At 42.5% G+C, this 18,175-nt stretch overlaps 1 protein-coding gene across 1 annotated transcript in view; it reads left to right on the plus strand.

The window, feature by feature from the left end:
* Window positions 1-1,348: 1,348 nt before the first annotated feature.
* The window catches only part of Fgd4 (FYVE, RhoGEF and PH domain containing 4), a 153,825-nt gene continuing 136,998 nt past the window's right edge, over window positions 1,349-18,175 (plus strand). Inside the window, 1 exon segment of the mRNA NM_001415054.1 lies at window positions 1,349-1,612. Coding sequence (NP_001401983.1) covers window positions 1,462-1,612 — 151 coding nt within the window. The 5' untranslated portion in view covers window positions 1,349-1,461.

The raw sequence follows: 18,175 nt of genomic DNA on the forward strand, positions 1-18,175 counted from the left end.
GGCTCCTCTCTCCTCCCTAAAGGCTGGTGTCAACTTAACTCACGACTCTTTAGAGGTGGAAAAGTATGTGTAGTCTGCTATACAACCGAGCCTAATCATAGAAGAGGGGCAGTGTAAAGTCCCAAAGTATTCTTTAAATATGGTTTTATAGCCCAAATCAATTAGATGGAGAATTTGGAAAGAGCAAATTTTTGTCCATGAGAGAGAGGACAAACTTTTCTTGTAATTAGGGGACTTTTTAAAGCTATTGTCTTGAGCCAGATCACCATGTTAGTTAGCTACTTTTGCCGTTCCTCTACGGTCATGTCCCTCTTCTGCTGTGGAATTGTACATTGAAAGCTGCTTCATATTTATATAAATCTCTTTGTTACTATATTATCTTTAACAGTGGTCATGATAAACTGGGTCTTGTGATGTTCTGGAAACCAGTGTATGTTTGCTCCACTTACAGTTTATTCTGTGGATGAAACCTGAAGGGAATCTGTTTACACAGACTGACTGATTAGAACTTCAGTACTGCAGAGAGGTTGGAATGTTGTAAGCCCAGAGGCTAATCACCTTATCTTGGGCTAGCTTTATTTAGCCCAGGGGAACAGCCATTTCTTGCCCACCTCTACCTTAAAACTAACAACCTGTGACTAATAAATTCAAAATCTATTGACTGACTTAGATGACTTCCAGTAACCACAAAGCTAAAAATGTCATGAGATATTATCTCAAGCCTACACAAAAGTCTCCACCTTGCTTGTAATCGCCTCTCTGATATATAATGGACTTTAAACTTGCCTTGATTTATGACTTTCTTTGTTCTGAGAAACTATAAGACTGCTTCCGTGCTAGAACATGGGATTTGGGGGTACCTAAATCTGTGCTCCTGGGCCATGGCCACTCAGAAGGGCTGCAGAAGAAACTGTCTTGTTCCCTTTAAGGTGAGAGCTGTGTTTATTTCTTGAACAGTGCTCCTTACAAGATGATTCGCTTCTTCCCACGCCAGCCAGCGGTGCAGCTGGAATGCCAGCTCTGGGGCTAGCTCTCCTCTGTCAGTTTCAAGGCTTTTTTCCCCTTACCTAAAGTTTTCAGGACTGCGGCCTGAGAGACTTTAGTCTTTCAAGTGTGGTAGGTAACAGCCGTGCAGTTCTTCCGGCATCCCCAGGGCGTGGTCAGTAGGTGAGCTAGTGAGTTTCTGAGGTTCAGGTGAGCCAGACAGGTGCACGCTGCCTCCCCCTGGGCCAATGGGCGACGTCGGTCCCCCCAAGCCTCTTGGGCGCACGGGCGGGACCGCGCTGCGCTCTGGCGATTGGCTGGGCAGCGGAGGCGGCCTGTGCTGGCCTCCGCCCGAGGGTCCGACGGAGTCGGAGCGCAGCGGCCCGGGAAGCGAGGCCGGCGCGGGGCGGCGGGCGCGAGGAGCCGCTCAGCCTGGACGCGCGCAGGCGAGGCTTCCCGGAGTGACCGCAGGCCACCATGAGCAGCGAGAGCGACCATAACTTCAGGCGGGTGGCCATCCGGCGGAAGTCAGGCTCCTACCTGCCTCCCGGGATCCCCCGGCCCTGGAGCAGGCCCTCACCGCACTTGCAGCGCCCTGATCATGTCGCGGTCAGGGGCCAGGCCGCAGGTATGAGTGGGTGAGCGGGCCGGGGTGTGCGGCGTGTTGGGGACCCGCGGTGGGCGTGCCGTGAGTTGGGAGTAGCGGGGGGCGTGTCGTGTGTTGGGGGTCTGGAGGGCGCACGCCGTGGGTTGGGAGTAGCGGGGCGTGCCCTGTGTTGGGGTGCCGGCGGTGACGTGTTGTGTGCTGGGGGTGGAGCGGGGGGGGCGTGCCGAGTGTTTGGGGGGCTGGCGGGGGGGTGGGTTGGCGGGAGTGGAGTGGGTGTGGGCGGGTGCCGTTGGGGGTCCGGGGAGTGGGCTGGTGGCGGTGATGACACCTTCTGTTGCGAAAGGAGACTCCTGATTAGTTACCCCCAAGACACTCTTCCTAGTTAGTTTGTTCTTCCAAAGCTTCAAGAATACGACTAGCTTGTTCTTCAAAAACTAAAGGTGTGTGCTTACAAAAAGTTTTATTAGGAATTGTACAGCCTATTTTCAACATCTGCTATTTCAGTTTCACTAAATTCCTGAGCTTAGTTGACCTTAGTTCCCTGGCGCTCCCTTTTCAGAAGTAGTTAGCCTACTTTCCTGAGGGCAAAAGTCACTCAGAGACAATGTTTACGTTTTTGAATATTTTGAATCTTAAAAAGAAATCTCACCCTTCTTTACTTTCATTTTGTAATGATTGAGCAAGCAGCTTTGATTATTTCAATATGATCACTGTTGAGCTTGGTAAATGTGTTGTCGAGTCCTTGTCTGGAAGCTGAGAAGGTACACGGCAGAAAATCGTGATGAATGAATGATGTGCTGTTAAGTGTGTGCTCACGTTAGGTAAGTCAGGATGTGAGATGAGGCATGGACTGGATCACGGAGACTCCTCTCTAATCATTTCCTGCAGAAGTAAGAAACTGATAAAGTATTCTGGAGGTCACCAAACTGAATGAAAATGTTATTAAGTGACAAAAATGTTTTGCTTTGTCGTCGCAATTTTGTCACCGGCAGTTTTCAGCATGGACACTGGCTAGATGCCTTCCAGCATTAGTGTAGTTATGTCACTTGATTTATTTTCAAATGCTTTGAAGAGGCGATCAAAGTATGGAACATCTTCATTCAGGAGTCACAGCGTAGTCTATAAATTATTTCTGTGAAGCAGCTGTGCTTGTAGGAGAAAGAGTTGTTTACTTTTTTTTTTTTAAATTTGTGTCCCTCACACCCCTCCCCCCCTTGCTGAGAATAGAATTAAGGGCATCTGGGCAAGCAGGCTACCACTCAGTGTGCCCAGCTATCCTGTTTTCTTCATCTGTCCTTCTTCTTCTCCTTTTTCTAATTTTTAAATTCAAAGAGAAAGTCTAGCAATTTCAGAAATAGTAGAACAGTAGAGAAGGCTCAGCAGATAAATTAGGTACTTGCTGCCAAACCTAGGAACTGAGTTCCATCCCTGGCACCTACATGATGGAAGGAGATACTCAGTTCTGGTGGGTTGTGCACACATGAGTGCTCCCCAATACAGTGAAGAAATAAAGTTTTAAGAGAAGAAAACAGCTTACAGCTGAGCCTTCTAGTTTTGTTACATGGTATCAGTATTGCTCCTTCCTATGAGTCAGCCTATTCTGGTGTTATTGTCAGTCAACCTTGAGAAATAATTACTTGTATCTGACTAGGTGTAGCTGTTTCCTTCACATAATAGAATCTGTAGCAACCGGAGGAGAAGGACCACTGATTACCACCACACCTTGTCGGATTTAAGGAATGTAAGAAGATAAGTGTAGAGCGTGTTTCTTCCTTTGAATCTAATATGGCTTCCTTATTAAATCTCACCAAACCATCCAATATTAAATGACTGTGTACTTCATGAAAAATAAATCAAATTAAATTCTTGGGTAGCACCAGTTCCTTCAGGGGGGAAATTTTTATGTGGAAGCCACCCGGTTGAGATGAATCTGAGTGGACTATCCTCCAGAGGAATGTTACTTTTCTTAAACAAGGAAGAAGGTCAGAGAAGACAAGAAGTTGGTTGCTGTGAAGTATATAGGCCAGCATAGCCTACAGGCTGAGACTGCTCAAAACCAAACAAGCAGCAACCACAAAACCAAAACAACGCCACCAAGAGGACAAAAAGAGAACTCAGTTGTCACCGTTTAGCTAGATTCTGTGGCTATGGAACACTCTACAATACTCTAATTGGGTGTCAAAAGTAATAAAGATGAGGTTGGGGATTTAGCTCAGTGGTAGAGCGCTTCCCTAGCAAGTGCAGGGCCCTGGGTTCGGTCCCCAGCTCCGGAAAAAAAAACAACAAAAAAACAAAAGTAATAAAGATGAAGTCTACACTGTATCGTTGCATTTGCCCGAGAGTTACATCTTCATCTGAGTGAACTGGAGAAGTAAAGTGTTTAACATTGAAGTTTGGGAGCCATGTAGCACTCCTCAGTCCAGTTTTTATCACTAGCTATGAAATTCCCCGGGACTGTGGAAGTGGTGATACTTAATAGGATTGGGAAGTTATACACATCAGTTCTCTGGAACCATTTATTCATTTCCATGTCTCCTCAAATCGGCCACTAAGAAATTCTTTAGTATCTCTTGAATGAACAAATAAGTATTTTCCTCCTACACGTTATAGTAGCTATTATCTACAGGATGCCTTTTAAATGAGATTTGTTGTAATACACATGAATATAGATGCACGTAAATTTATTTTACAAAAATCATACTAGGAAGGAAATGTGATGCTTGTTTCCAGGCGAAGAAGTTGATGCACAGAGAGATTCATTAAGTTGATTGGAGAAGTCAGTTGGTGATTTGGGGTCGGCATTCAAACCTGAAGGTGTCTAACTTGAGGAGATGCTTACCACTTCCTTAGGCGGTGTCTTCATGAATCCTAAGCAAGTGTTTGAGAGGCATTCAGAGGGAGAGGCTCTAGGTAGACCTTTGTCTTGGAAGGAGTATTTTGACGATGGTGGACCCACTGTTTAATTTTTAAAAGAATTTTATTATTTTATGTGTATCTGTGTTTTGCCTGCATGTTGATCTATGCACCATGTCCATGCCTGGTGACCAAGGAGGCAGGAAGGCATTAGAGGCTGGAGTCGTGGACTATTGTGAACCACCATGTGGGTGCTAGAATTAACCTCCAGTGCTCTGGAAGGGCAGCCAGTGCTCTTAACTGCTGAGCCATCTCCTCAGCCTCTCAATTAACGTTCTAAGATTTAGAAGACAGCCACGTATGGTTACTTATACCTGCAATTCTAGCATATGGAGGCTGAGGCAGGAAGTTATCATATGTTCAAAGCCCACAAAGTGAATTATTAGCTCCAGGTCAGTCTGGTTTGAAGAGTAAGATTCTGTCTCATGCCAGCTCAAGAAGCCATTTGGTTACTCATCCTCTCTCAAGATCAATTTCTTCACGGTGAAAATTAGTCTTTTCAGAACAGCCTCTTTCCGTGGATTCTAATTCCCAACAGGAACATCAGGTGAAATCTTCCCTAAAGCTCTAAATGCTATCTGGTGACATTCTTGGCTTGTGGGTTGGTAGGAGCTGTTAGCACATGCTTGAAGTATTCCACACCTGATGTCACAGACATTGCCATGTTGCACACAGAGGTGGGCAGTGGGTGGTTATTAAGGAGTTAAAGACAGCCCAAGATAATTTGATTTATACATTCTAAGGAACATGCACAGTGTCAGATTAAAATGTCTTTGTTAACAGCTGAGATTTTTATCCTATTTATATTGTTATTATTGATGTACTTACTTACACTTTTACCACCTTATTTTGGGCTTTATCCAGCCTTTTTCTGGGCCTTTCTTTTCCCTCTTCCAGAGTGGAATATATGAAAGTCTTGTGATTGAGAACATCTTTCCTACTCAGTGTTGTTTCTCCTCATTAGCTTATTTCTTTCACTACCCCATTATCTCATGAACTACCTGCAACAATGACAACATTCTGTTGAAAACTGGAATTTGCAGGGGGTGGGAAATGTCTCTTGTGTGGAGATCAGCCCTTGGTTAAGAGTCTACAAAGTTGATTGACTGACAAGAGTTGTAGTGTTTAGGGCCTTACCTCTAAAACGGCTGTCCCATTGAGGGCCTTGAAAACACTCATGTGAGGTGGAGAGAAGACGCATTGCATTCTGGAGAGTTTATTATAAATATATTTTCTACATATCTCAGCTGTCTCTCCGTCTTGTTTTCTTCCCAGAAAGGCTTTCTACAAGGATTTAGAACTCACAGTCCAGACTAATTGCAGAGGTGGAAGAAGTTTTAGAGTGAACAAGGTTTCTGTTGGCAACTGGTATAGAGGCCATATGTGTATCTGTTTTTTGCCCTTGTCCTAAGAATTTACACAAGGCTGAATTTAAAAGGGGCAGGTTTTTTGGTGGAGAAAATTCTAAGACAGTGTAAATAACGTTGAGCCTATACAATGCTTACGCAGTTTTATAGAACTTACTGCAGCTCTACAAAGAAGAGCAAATGGGACTAAAAGAAATACAGAATGTACAGTTTGGAGGAGAAAAAAAGAGTGTGTTTAGGAGATTAATGCCTGTGGTGGTTTGAATATGCTTCTCCCAGGGCATGGCACCAGTAGAAGGTGTGGTCTTGTTGGAGGAAGTGTGTCACTATGTGACCGACCCTCTTCCTAGCTGCCTGAGGAGTCAGTCTTCTCCTTCTGAGTAAGATGTAGCTCCTCAGCTCCTCCAATGCCATCCATGCCTTTCTGGACACTGCCATGCTTCATTGATGATAAAGGACTGAACCTCTGAACCTGTAAGCCAGGCCCAATTAAAGGCTGTCTTTTATAAGAGCTGCCTTGGTCACTGTGTCTCTTCACAATGCCACTAAGTGGCTATTTCTTCCTCTGTACTGGAGCATTGGGCAGGGTATCTTCAGGGTAAGATCCCCTCCTTGCTAAGTTTACAGCTTGTGAAAGGAGAAAGCCTAAAGGGTGGCTCACTTCTAGAAAGCAATTGCTTTAACATACAAAAGTGCTGCTAATGAAGTCAAAGAGTGTGGGGGCCCTCCCAGGTTTGCAGTCAAATTTGGCAGGATTGTTGATGTGTAACTGGCTTTGAAGGCATGAAAGATGCAGGAGAAAAGGGCCTTATAGGTTTTTTTTTCTCCACAGTTTTAGGGAGCTGCTGAAGCCAGACAGTATATGGCTGTGTAGTTCCTGTAAAGCAGTGTAGGCCATTGAATGAGGTTGTGAAATGTAAAGGTTTTGGTGGTGCCCCAAAATGTTAGAAATGCCAGAGCCATAAGACTTCTGCCAAGGAGAACTGTAGACGTAAAGTGGAACCAGCCCGCTGAATATATGTCATAATCAAGAAAGCTGAAGGGGTGAAACATATGAGCTATGACCCTAGATATGGAGTGATAAGATCTGATATCTGCCCAGCTCAGTTCTGGTCTTACCGCAGTCCAGTCCTTCCTCAATATGCCCTCTTTCCTCTACACTGTGTCACGCTAGATTTGTAATATATAATGTGCTTTTTTGTTTTACTGGAGGCAGTCTAAGAGTCTTGAAATGATGTAGTCTAGGGGTCTTGATCAGGTTCCTTTTCTCTGCCAGTTAACGAATCAAAAGGCAGGAAATATCGATAACAGGTAGCAGCAGAGGAATCTGAAGCAGAGTTAAAGGAAGGTATGTACTGGGCGTGAGGAGAGACACACATGCAACAATCACACAGAGAAAAGACCCTCTTCAAGGCAGAGCGGGGACTTGGAAAACTACAGTCCAGTCTCTTTTCCAGGCTTGGGCTTTTCAAAGCCTCTGAAGAGTAGTAAGTGCCAAGTAAAGTATTTAATGAAGGCTGTCCTTCCTTAGAGGAAAGAACTCAGATGACTATAATACTCTAACATGGATCTTTAGAAACAAGTTTTTACAAGCCTAGTGTTTATGAGTGCCTATATTGAAATTTTCCACTTTTACTTTTGCTTTATTGGTGTATACAAACGGGGTTTGAACAAATTTGACTCCGTGTTACATAAATGCTGCTCTTGGTTACACAGCTAAAGCATGCTTAGGTCCCAGCTGGGAGTTGCCTCTTTACCTGGATGAAGACTGTGCCCTTGGCATTGTTGTTCCGTTCCTATGGTTCATAGGGGTCCTGCCCGGGTAGGACTCTTGGTTACCTCCTGCCTGGGTAGAACCTCCCTCCTTTGGAAGCTTGCATGGTGACTTCTGCTGCCATGAAAGGTGCTCCTCAGGGAGGAGGCATTTAGGTCAGTTATGGTTCATTGGTGTGCGTGGTGTCTGTAACAGTGAGACCTCACCTTCTACCCCTGAAGGCAACAGCCATAGGCTCTATGTTTTGAGACTCTCTTGAGTAGCCTTAAACAAGAACTCAGAAAAGCGTTTCTCACGTCTACTGCTTGCAAGGTGGCGTCTGACTTTTAGAGGGGGTATTTTTAGTTCTGATGAGAAACAGTTCATTCAACTAAATGTATAGAATTATGTGTAGTATAGCTTTTCTTTAGGAGAATGGTTACTGGTATGATTGCTTATGGGCTTGTCAGACTTTTTTTTATCGTTATTTTACTCTCTTTCCTCCTTTTTCTCTATTCCCTCTCTTACATCTCCCCAAGGAGGTGGCCCTCTCCAGTGTCCCCTATTAGATAACATCGTCCTTTGTATTGTTGCTAAACCCACCTAGCTTTGAAGGCATTCTGTCTTAGTCACTGTTCTATGGCTGTGAAGGGACACCTTGACCACAACAACCCTCATAAAGGAAATTATTTAATTGAGGCTTGCTTACGGTTTCAGAGTTCATTCTATTATCGTTATGGTGGAGAACATGGCAGGACGCAGAAGAACATGGTGTTGGAAAAGTAGCTGAGAGTTCTATGTCTGGATTTGCCGGCAGGAAGTGAGAGCCACTAAGACTAACTTGGGCTTTTGGAGTCTGAAAGCCCACCCCCACTGGCTTACTTCCTCCAACAAGGACACAACTCCTAATCCTTCTCAAGTAATGCCACTCTCTATTCAAATCTATGAGTCTATGGGGAGCCATTCTTATTTAAATCACCAAAACTTCCAGGTCAGCAGAACTTGCTGAGGGAACAGGAAGCAAAAATTTTTCTAGTGGGTCATTAAGGGATTGATAGTGAGTGGAACTATTCCCTTTTCCACACCTTGATTCCTAGACATTTGAGTCCTGGCTATGGGAGAAACCATACCTGTATATTGGACACAGGTTCAAAACATACTTCTAGAGAACCTTGCTCTAGCCCTCCAGGTGAATCTCACCTAATTAGTGCTGTAACTGTGTCTTTGAAGGGTCGTTTCACCATTCTATGAGGATGGATGCTTCAGGATCTTAAGACCATCATAAGACCAATGGATTCCATGAGCATGGGAACTCTGTCACACTTGTTTGGCTATGTTTCTTGGTCAGAATCAATGCTGTGTGGAATACCATGACAGTGGCTAAGGCAGTCAGTCTCTAAGTCCATAGATGATAATTTTGGGAGAAGCATTATATGCAGGAAAAGCAAATCTATAACCAGTGTAAGTATCTACTCCAGTAAGGGAAAAGCATTGTCCTGCCCACAAAGAAGTTGGTCCAGTGTATTCAACCTGCCATCAACTCACTGGTTGGTAACCCGGGGAATGATACCGTACAGAATCTCAGCGTTGGTCTCTGCTATTGTAAGACCTGGTACTCAGCAGTAGGTGTAACTTGGGCAGCTTTGATGAATGGAAGTCCACGTGGTCAAGCCCATGCTTTCCTGTCAGCATGGCCACTTTGTTCATGGTTCCACTGAGCAATGATAAGATATAGCTGGAGAAAGACTCTGACTGTCCATAGAATGTGGACTTGATTATTGGACTTCTCCTCAGCTAAAGCCATCTTTTGATGAGCAATTACATGGGTCAAAAGTAACCTTGCATCTTTTACCCATTAGGAGAGATCTATCTTTATACATCTTCTATAGATATCTCTCTCACCAGTTCTTCAATCATGCTCTTTCCAAGTCCTTGACCATCCAATCAGTCCATGGGCTACAGCCTATGCATCAGTACACAGTTTCACATCTGGCCATTTTTCCTTCCAAATAAAGTGTATAGCCATGTGTACTTCCTGAAGTTCTACCTACAGTGAAGATTTTACTTTGCCAGTGTCTTTCATGGTTCTTCCAGAAAAGGGTTGTAATGCTATAGCTGTCTACTTCTCTACTTCTGGGTGGTGCCTGTATAATGTGTAGAACCATCAGTAAACCAAGCCCTAGTCTTTTCTTCCCCAATCACCCCAATCTTAGAGCACACCTCATGTGGCTACAGATATATTCTTGACCACAGACAACATTGTAATGGGAGTAAACATGATAGGCATTTGGGCAACTTCTTTATGTAACTTGTTTGTGTCTTCAGGACCTGCTCAGACCTGATCTAGTATATCCTACTCCATTTGATAATGGGTTGCTGCTGTATATGCCATACTTCTGACTTGGTAGGTCAAATAACATCCAGCTTATGAGGGGCAGCTTAGATCACATAGTAACTGGGTGGCTCATTATTAAACATTCAGCTTTCACTAAAACCCAATAGCAGACCAAGAGCTGTTCACAAATGGGAAATAATTTTCTTCACATGGTGGAAGAACCATATTTCAAAATTTCAAATGTATCTTCTCTGATTTGTTATTTATTATGAAGTCTGCCAATGTCTCTGAACAATATCCCTATCTACCACTGACACTACAAGTACCATCAGTTCCACTAGATTGTATCGTCCAATGGTAGAGCAGCCTGTGTAGCAGCTTGGACCTGCTGAAGAACCCTCTCCCGTTCCAGACTCCTCTCAAACTAACAGCTTTCCCAGTCACTTGTTATATGGGACTGAGTAACTCACCCAAGTGAGTAATGCTCTGTCTCCAGAATCCAATAGGCCCACTAAATGTTGTGCTTCTGCCCTGGTGGTGGGAGAGGCCAAGTACAATTACTTACACTTCACCTTAGAAGGAATATCTCTGCATTTCCCACACTGCTGAACCCCTAACAATTTCACGGAGGCTCTTGAATTTTGGTTGGATTTATTTCCCATCCTCTGATAGACTTATATGTTACCAGTGAGGGGTTGCTTCTTCCTGCCCACTCGATCCAAGCAGCATAATGTCATCAATATAGTGAAGCAGAGTGGTATTTTGTGGAAGAGGCAGATGATCAAGATTGCTTTGAACTAAGTTATGACGGAGCTGGAAAAGTTAATACATCCTTGAGGTAAACTGTAAAGGTATATTACTAGACGTTCCAACTGAGAGCAAACTGCTTCTGATGGTTCTTGTAGACAGGTACAGAGAAAAAGCATTTGCTAGGTCAATAACTGCATACTATGTACTATGTTAATTTGCTCAAGTAAGGGTCCTACTTCTGGTACCAAAGTCTGTATCAGTCAGGGTTTCCTAGAGAAACAGAAGGGTTAGAGTGAATGAATGAATTGATCTGTTTATCATCTATCTATTTATCTAACTAACTGATTGACAGACTGACTGACTGACTGATCTTTATATGATTTATTATAGACTGTGTGCTAGTTAGTTCAACAATGTCTGTTGCCTTACAGAAAGTCCAAGAATCCAGTAGATATCTGATCCTTAAGGCTGAATATCTCAGCTGATTTTCCATGTATGTTAGGCTCTTAAAGAAGTGGGCTCTAATATTAGTAAAGGAATGACTTTGACAGCGAGAGTGAGTGCAAGCAGGCAAAGAGCTTCCCCCTAACCCCCGCCATGCCCTTTATAATTGCAGATAGTATGTATGGCTCTGATTTAGGGTGGGTCTTCCATGTCAAATGATCCATTCAAGAAAAATCCCTCATAGTTGTGCCAGCTGCTTCTGTTTTAGTTCATTTCAGATGTAGCCAAATTGTCAAACAATGTTAGCTGTCATAGAAATCAATCAATATCATTAAGTTTCTTACGTTTCCACAAATGTTCATAGCTTTATATACAGAGTCAGTAAATTTCTTTATTCTCACAAGAGGTGGATCAGAAATATCAAATAAATTTATCTTGCTTGGCTCTTTAAATAGTTCACATCATGGACTTCAGTGTCTTAAGAGGTCATTGAGGTAGACACCTAGCTCCAGATACCACCAGTCCCACAACAGAAATTCATTCTTACAATTCTGTTTCTTTAGAACCACTTTTGCTGACAGTTTATAGCATGTGGAGGTCTCCAGAGGAAGAGGACCAATAAAATGAATGTATATCAAAGAAGATTTGATTGTCTTAGTTTGATACTGGCTGGATTGTCTAATATTGGCTGTGTTTATACTGGAGAGGCTGAGAACTTGGTATCTGGCCAGTCCAAAAAATGTCTCTCAGGAATCCCAATCTGATGACAACAGCCTGAAGGATTCCTGAAGGCCGCTGTTCTGCAGTACACATTGGATGGCTGTAGTACTTTAAATGAGAATGACTCTTATAGGCTCAAATATTTGAATGCTTAGTCACTAGGGAGTAAAACTGTTTGAGAAGAATGAGATAGATTAGGTGGTATAGCCCTGTTAAAGCAGGAGAGGCCTTTTAGAGGAAGTGTGTTGCTGTGAGATTTGTGATTTCAAAAGCTCACATTAGGACCAGTGTCTGTCTGTCTTTCTGTCTCTGTGTCTCTGTCTGTCTCTGTCTCTGTCTGTCTCTGTGTCTCTGTCTCTCTCTGTCTCTCTCTGTCTCTGTCTCTCTCATTGTCTCTGTGTCTCTGTCTCTCTCTCCCCCTCCCTTTCCCTCTCTCTCTCTCTCCTTACTGCCTGCCCACAGACGAGGATGCAAAGCTCTCAGCTACTGCTCTAGTCCCATGGCTGTGAGCTTTCTGGCATTATAATCATGCCCTGTAAAACTGTTAGCAAGTCTCTAATTAAATGCTTTGTTTCATAAGAGTTGCTTTGCTCATAGTGTCTCTTCACAGCAATAGAACAGTGACTAAGACAGTAACCTAAGAAGTTGGGTTTCAGTATCAGCTGCAGCAGCTGTACAGTGTGAGCAAGAACAAGGATAAACGCAAAATCAGGATAAATGAACTCACCAGTGAAAAAGAAAGGCAAGCAGGCAAAGTGTCCTCTTGTATGTGGACTGTCTCTTCCCACCCTTTCCCCAAATACAGCTCACATGTAAGATGAGTCTTCCCGACACGTGAAAATGGAAGTTAATATATTGTATTATATTATTATGACATACTATAATAATACAGTTCATATAATAGGAAAGTACCTCATAAGCTGAGGTTAACCTAAAACAGTTGTTCACAAGTACACCCAAAGGCCTGTCTTTTTTGCTAATTTTAAATACTGTTATTAGAATTACCTATCACACTTCTCAAAATTAGAATATATTACAAAGTCAATATTTCAGCGTATGTCTTGTATGTTAGCTCTTAATCATGATATTTTTCTCTGATCTATTAGCAATGGTATTTGAAAATGCTAATGGTATAAAAGTCCTGGAAAGAATAGGAATTCAAGGCCCACACCTGAACATAGTAAAAGCCATATACAGCAAACCAGGTGCTAACATTAAACTAAATGGAGAGAAACTTGAAGCAATCCCACTAAAATCAGGGACTAGACAAGGCTGCCCACTCTCTCCCTACTTATTCAATATAGTTCTTGAAGTTCTATCCAGAGCAATCAGACAACAAAAGGAGGTCAAGGGGATACAGATCGGAAAAGAAGAAGTCAAAATATCACTATTTGCAGATGATATGATAGTATATTTAAGTGATCCCAAAAGTTCCACCAGAGAACTACTAAAGCTGATAAACAACTTCTGCAAAGTGGCTGGGTATAAAATTAACTCAAATAAATCAGTTGCCTTCCTCTATACAAAAGAGAAACAAGCCGAGAAAGAAATTAGGGAAACGACACCCTTCATAATAGACCCAAATAATATAAAGTACCTCGGAGTGACTTTAACAAAGCAAGTAAAAGATCTGTACAATAAGAACTTCAAGACACTGAAGAAGGAAATTGAAGAAGACCTCAGAAGATGGAAAGATCTCCCATGCTCATGGATTGGCAGGATTAATATAGTAAAAATGGCCATTTTACCAAAAGCAATCTACAGATTCAATGCAATCCCCATCAAAATACCAATCGAATTCTTCAAAGAGTTAGACAGAACAATTTGCAAATTCATCTGGAATGACAAAAAGCCCAGGATAGCTAAAGCTATCCTCAACAATAAGAGGACTTCAGGGGGAATCACTATCCCTGAACTCAAGCAGTATTACAGAGCAATAGTGATTAAAAACTGCATGGTATTGGTACAGAGACAGACAGATAGACCAATGGAATAGAATTGAAGACCCAGAAATGAACCCACACACCTATGGTCACTTGATTTTTGACAAAGGAGCCAAAACCATCCAATGGAAAAAAGATAGCATTTTCAGCAATGGTGCTGGTTCAACTGGAGGTCAACATGTAGAAGAATGCAGATCGATCCATGCTTATCACCCTGTACAAAGCTTAAGTCCAAGTGGATCAAGGACCTCCACATCAAAGCAGACACACTCAAACTAATAGAAGAAAAACTAGGGAAGCATCTGGAACACATGGGCACTGGAAAAATTTCCTAAACAAAACACCAATGGCTTACGCTCTAAGATCAAGAATCGACAAATGGGATCTCATAAAACTGCAAAGCTTCTGTAAGGCAAAGGACACTGTGGTTAGGACAAAACGGCAACCAACAGATTGGGAAAAGATCTTTACCAATCCTACAACAGATAGAGGCCTTATATCCAAAATATACAAAGAACTCAAGAAGTTAGACCGCAGGGAGACAAATAACCCTATTAAAAAATGGGGTTCAGAGCTAAACAAAGAATTCACAGCTGAGGAATGCCAAATGGCTGAGAAACACCTAAAGAAATGTTCAACATCTTTAGTCATAAGGGAAATGCAAATCAAAACAACCCTGAGATTTCACCTCACACCAGTGAGAATGGCTAAGATCAAAAACTCAGGTGACAGCAGATGCTGGCGAGGATGTGGAGAAAGAGGAACACTCCTCCATTGTTGGTGGGATTGCAGACTGGTAAAACCATTCTGGAAATCAGTCTGGAGGTTCCTCAGAAAATTGGACATTGAACTACCTGAGGATCCAGCTATACCTCTCTTGGGCATATACCCAAAAGATGCCTCAACATATAAAAGAGACACGTGCTCCACTATGTTCATCGCAGCCTTATTTATAATAGCCAGAAAATGGAAAGAACCCAGATGCCCTTCAACAGAGGAATGGATACAGAAAATGTGGTACATCTACACAATGGAATATTACTCAGCTATCAAAAACAACGAGTTTATGAAATTCGTAGGCAAATGGTTGGAACTGGAAAATATCATCCTGAGTGAGCTAACCCACTCACAGAAAGACATACATGGTATGCACTCATTGATAAGTGGCTATTAGCCCAAATGCTTGAATTACCCTAGATCCCTAGAACAAACGAAACTCAAGACAGATGATCAAAATGTGAATGCTTCACTCCTTCTTTAAATGAGGAAAAAGAATACCCTTGGCAGGGAAGGGAGAGGCAAAGATTAAAACAGAGACTGAAGGAACACCCATTCAGAGCCTGCCCCACATGTGGCCCATACATATACAGCCACCCAATTAGACAAGATGGATGAAGCAAAGAAGTGCAGACCGACAGGAGCCGGATGTAGATCGCTCCTGAGAGACACAGCCAGAATACAGCAAATACAGAGGCGAATGCCAGCAGCAAACCACTGAACTGAGAATAGGTCCCCTATTGAAGGAATCAGAGAAAGAACTGGAAGAGCTTGAAGGGGCTCGAGACCCCAAAAGTACAACAATGCCAAGCAACCAGAGCTTCCAGGGACTAAGCCACTACCTAAAGACTATACATGGACTGACCCTGGACTCTGACCCCATAGGTAGCAATGAATATCCTAGTAAGAGGACCAGTGGAAGGGGAAGCCCTGGGTCCTGCTAAGACTGAACCCCCAGTGAACTAGTCTATGGGGGGAGGGTTGGGAGGGGAACACCCATAAGGAAGGGGAGAGGGGAGGGGGATGTTTGCCCGGAAACCGGGAAAGGGAATAACACTCGAAATGTATATAAGAAATACTCAAGTTAATAAAAAAAATGGGGTTCAGAGCTAAACAAAGAATTCACAGCTGAGGAATGCCAAATGGCTGAGAAACACCTAAAGAAATGTTCAACATCTTTAGTCATAAGGGAAATGCAAATCAAAACAACCCTGAGATTTCACCTCACACCAGTGAGAATGGCTAAGATCAAAAACTCAGGGGACAGCAGATGCTGGCGAGGATGTGGAGAAAGAGGAACACTCCTCCATTGTTGGTGGGATTGCATACTGGTACAACCATTCTGGAAATCAGTCTGGAGGATCCTCAGAAAATTGGACATTGAACTACCTGAGGGTCCAGCTATACCTCTCTTGGGCATATACCCAAAAGATGCCCCAACATATAAAGAAGACACGTGCTCCACTATGTTCATCGCAGCCTTATTTATAATAGCCAGAAGCTGGAAAGAACCCAGATGCCCTTCAACAGAGGAATGGATACAGAAAATGTGGTACATCTATACAATGGAATATTACTCAGCTATCAAAAACAACGACTTTATGAAATTCGTAGGCAAATGGTTGGAACTGGAAAATATCATCCTGAGTGAGCTAACCCAATCACAGAAAGACATACATGGTATGCACTCATTGATAAGTGGCTATTAGCCCAAATGCTTGAATTACCCTAGATGCCTAGAACAAATGAAACTCAAGACGGATGATCAAAATGTGAATGCTTCACTCCTTCTTTAAAAGGGGAACAAGAATACCCTTGGCAGGGAAGAGAGAGGCAAAGATTAAAACAGAGACTGAAGGAACACCCATTCAGAGCCTGCCCCACATGTGGCCCATACATATACAGCCACCCAATTAGACAAGATGGATGAAGCAAAGAAGTGCAGACTGACAGGAGCCGGATGTAGATCGCTCCTGAGAGACACAGCCAGAATACAGCAAATACAGAGGCGAATGCCAGCAGCAAACCACTGAACTGAGAATAGGACCCCCGTTGCAGGAATCAGAGAAAGAACTGGAAGAACTTGAAGGGGCTCGAGACTCCATATGTACAACAATGCCAAGCAACCAGAGCTTCCAGGGACTAAGTCACTACCTAAAGACTATACATGGACTGACCCTGGACTCTGACCTCATAGGTAGCAATGAATATCCTAGTAAGAGCACCAGTGGAAGGGGAAGCCCTGGGTCCTGCTAAGACTGAACCCCCAGTGAACTAGACTGTTGGGGGGAGGGCGGCAATGGGGGGAGGGTTGGGAGGGGAACACCCATAAGGAAGGGGAGGGGGGAGGGGGATGTTTGCCCGGATACCGGGAACGGGAATAACACCGAAATGTATATAAGAAATACTCAAGTTAATAAAAAAAATAAAATGTAAATAAAAAATTTTTTTCATTCATTTTTAGTTAGCTTTGTAAAGCATAACTTAAATGAAAAATAATTATATGAGCAAAAAAAAAGAAAATGCCAGATTTTTCTAATAAAATCACTATTAAGTTTTTATCATTATCATTACTGTTGAGTTTTAGCATATGATTATATTGATTGTACACAAGATTGAATGAATCTGGTGTGAATGAATGTGTCAATGAATCTAATGAACACACTGGTATGTATTATTTGTTCCTATGTCTGGATTTTATAAGTTACTCACCAAATTCAACATAGTGATATTCTTGTGTTTGTTTTTGTTAGTATAATATTCAGATAGAAAATATACTTTGGGAAAGTTAGTTTTGAGTCAAATTCATCTAGGATAACATATAAGAATTCAAATAACTAAAATGGCTATCCAATTGCGATGGAATGTGTCTGTAACCTCAGCTCTTAAAAGTCTGAGACAGAATTTTTACAGAGTACTGAGAAATTCTATAAAAAGCAAAACAAACAAACAAACAAACAAAACCCTCCTGGCAGAAATGTAAGAACACCGTGTAGTTTAAAGTGGCTATGTATTCACATTGGTTACAAACTATGCTTTGTAATTGTTACTTTCTTCTTTGTAAAGTTTTAACGGTAGCCTTCTAAATTGTAACTTTATTTTGGTTTATGCATACAAACAATGTATACCAGTTATGTAACTGTGGTAACAAAGCCTGGTACCTTAGGAGACAGTAGTGCTTGTGCCAAGGTCTGCTGTTTGGGTGCCATTAACTACAGATCTATTGTGATTTCAATGCCCATTGTCTACTGCACAGTTAAGTTAGTGTTTTTCTTTTCTATTTTATCCTAATATTACAGTATCTTCGTCTGGCTATCCATCTTAAACAACAGATTCCTGTAATGTGCAGTCATCCTTACACTTGTGTAGTAACATAAGTGTTTAAAGTTACTTTGCACCAATATACAATTTGACAGGAAAATAAGAAAAAACCCTGTCTCTCTTTGGATGCAGCTAACCACACTTAGGAACATTGACATCTTCGTTCTCTGCTTTCGGGCAGTTAGCTTTACTGTTACCCGTTCATGCACTTGCTGAGATTTGCAAGCCTTTTCCGCCCCTGTATTCTAATGTACTCCTGTA

This window comes from Rattus norvegicus, chromosome 11 (assembly GCF_021556685.1).
Source record: "Rattus norvegicus strain SHRSP/BbbUtx chromosome 11, alternate assembly SHRSP_T2T, whole genome shotgun sequence".
NCBI classification, from domain to species: Eukaryota; Metazoa; Chordata; class Mammalia; order Rodentia; family Muridae; genus Rattus; species Rattus norvegicus.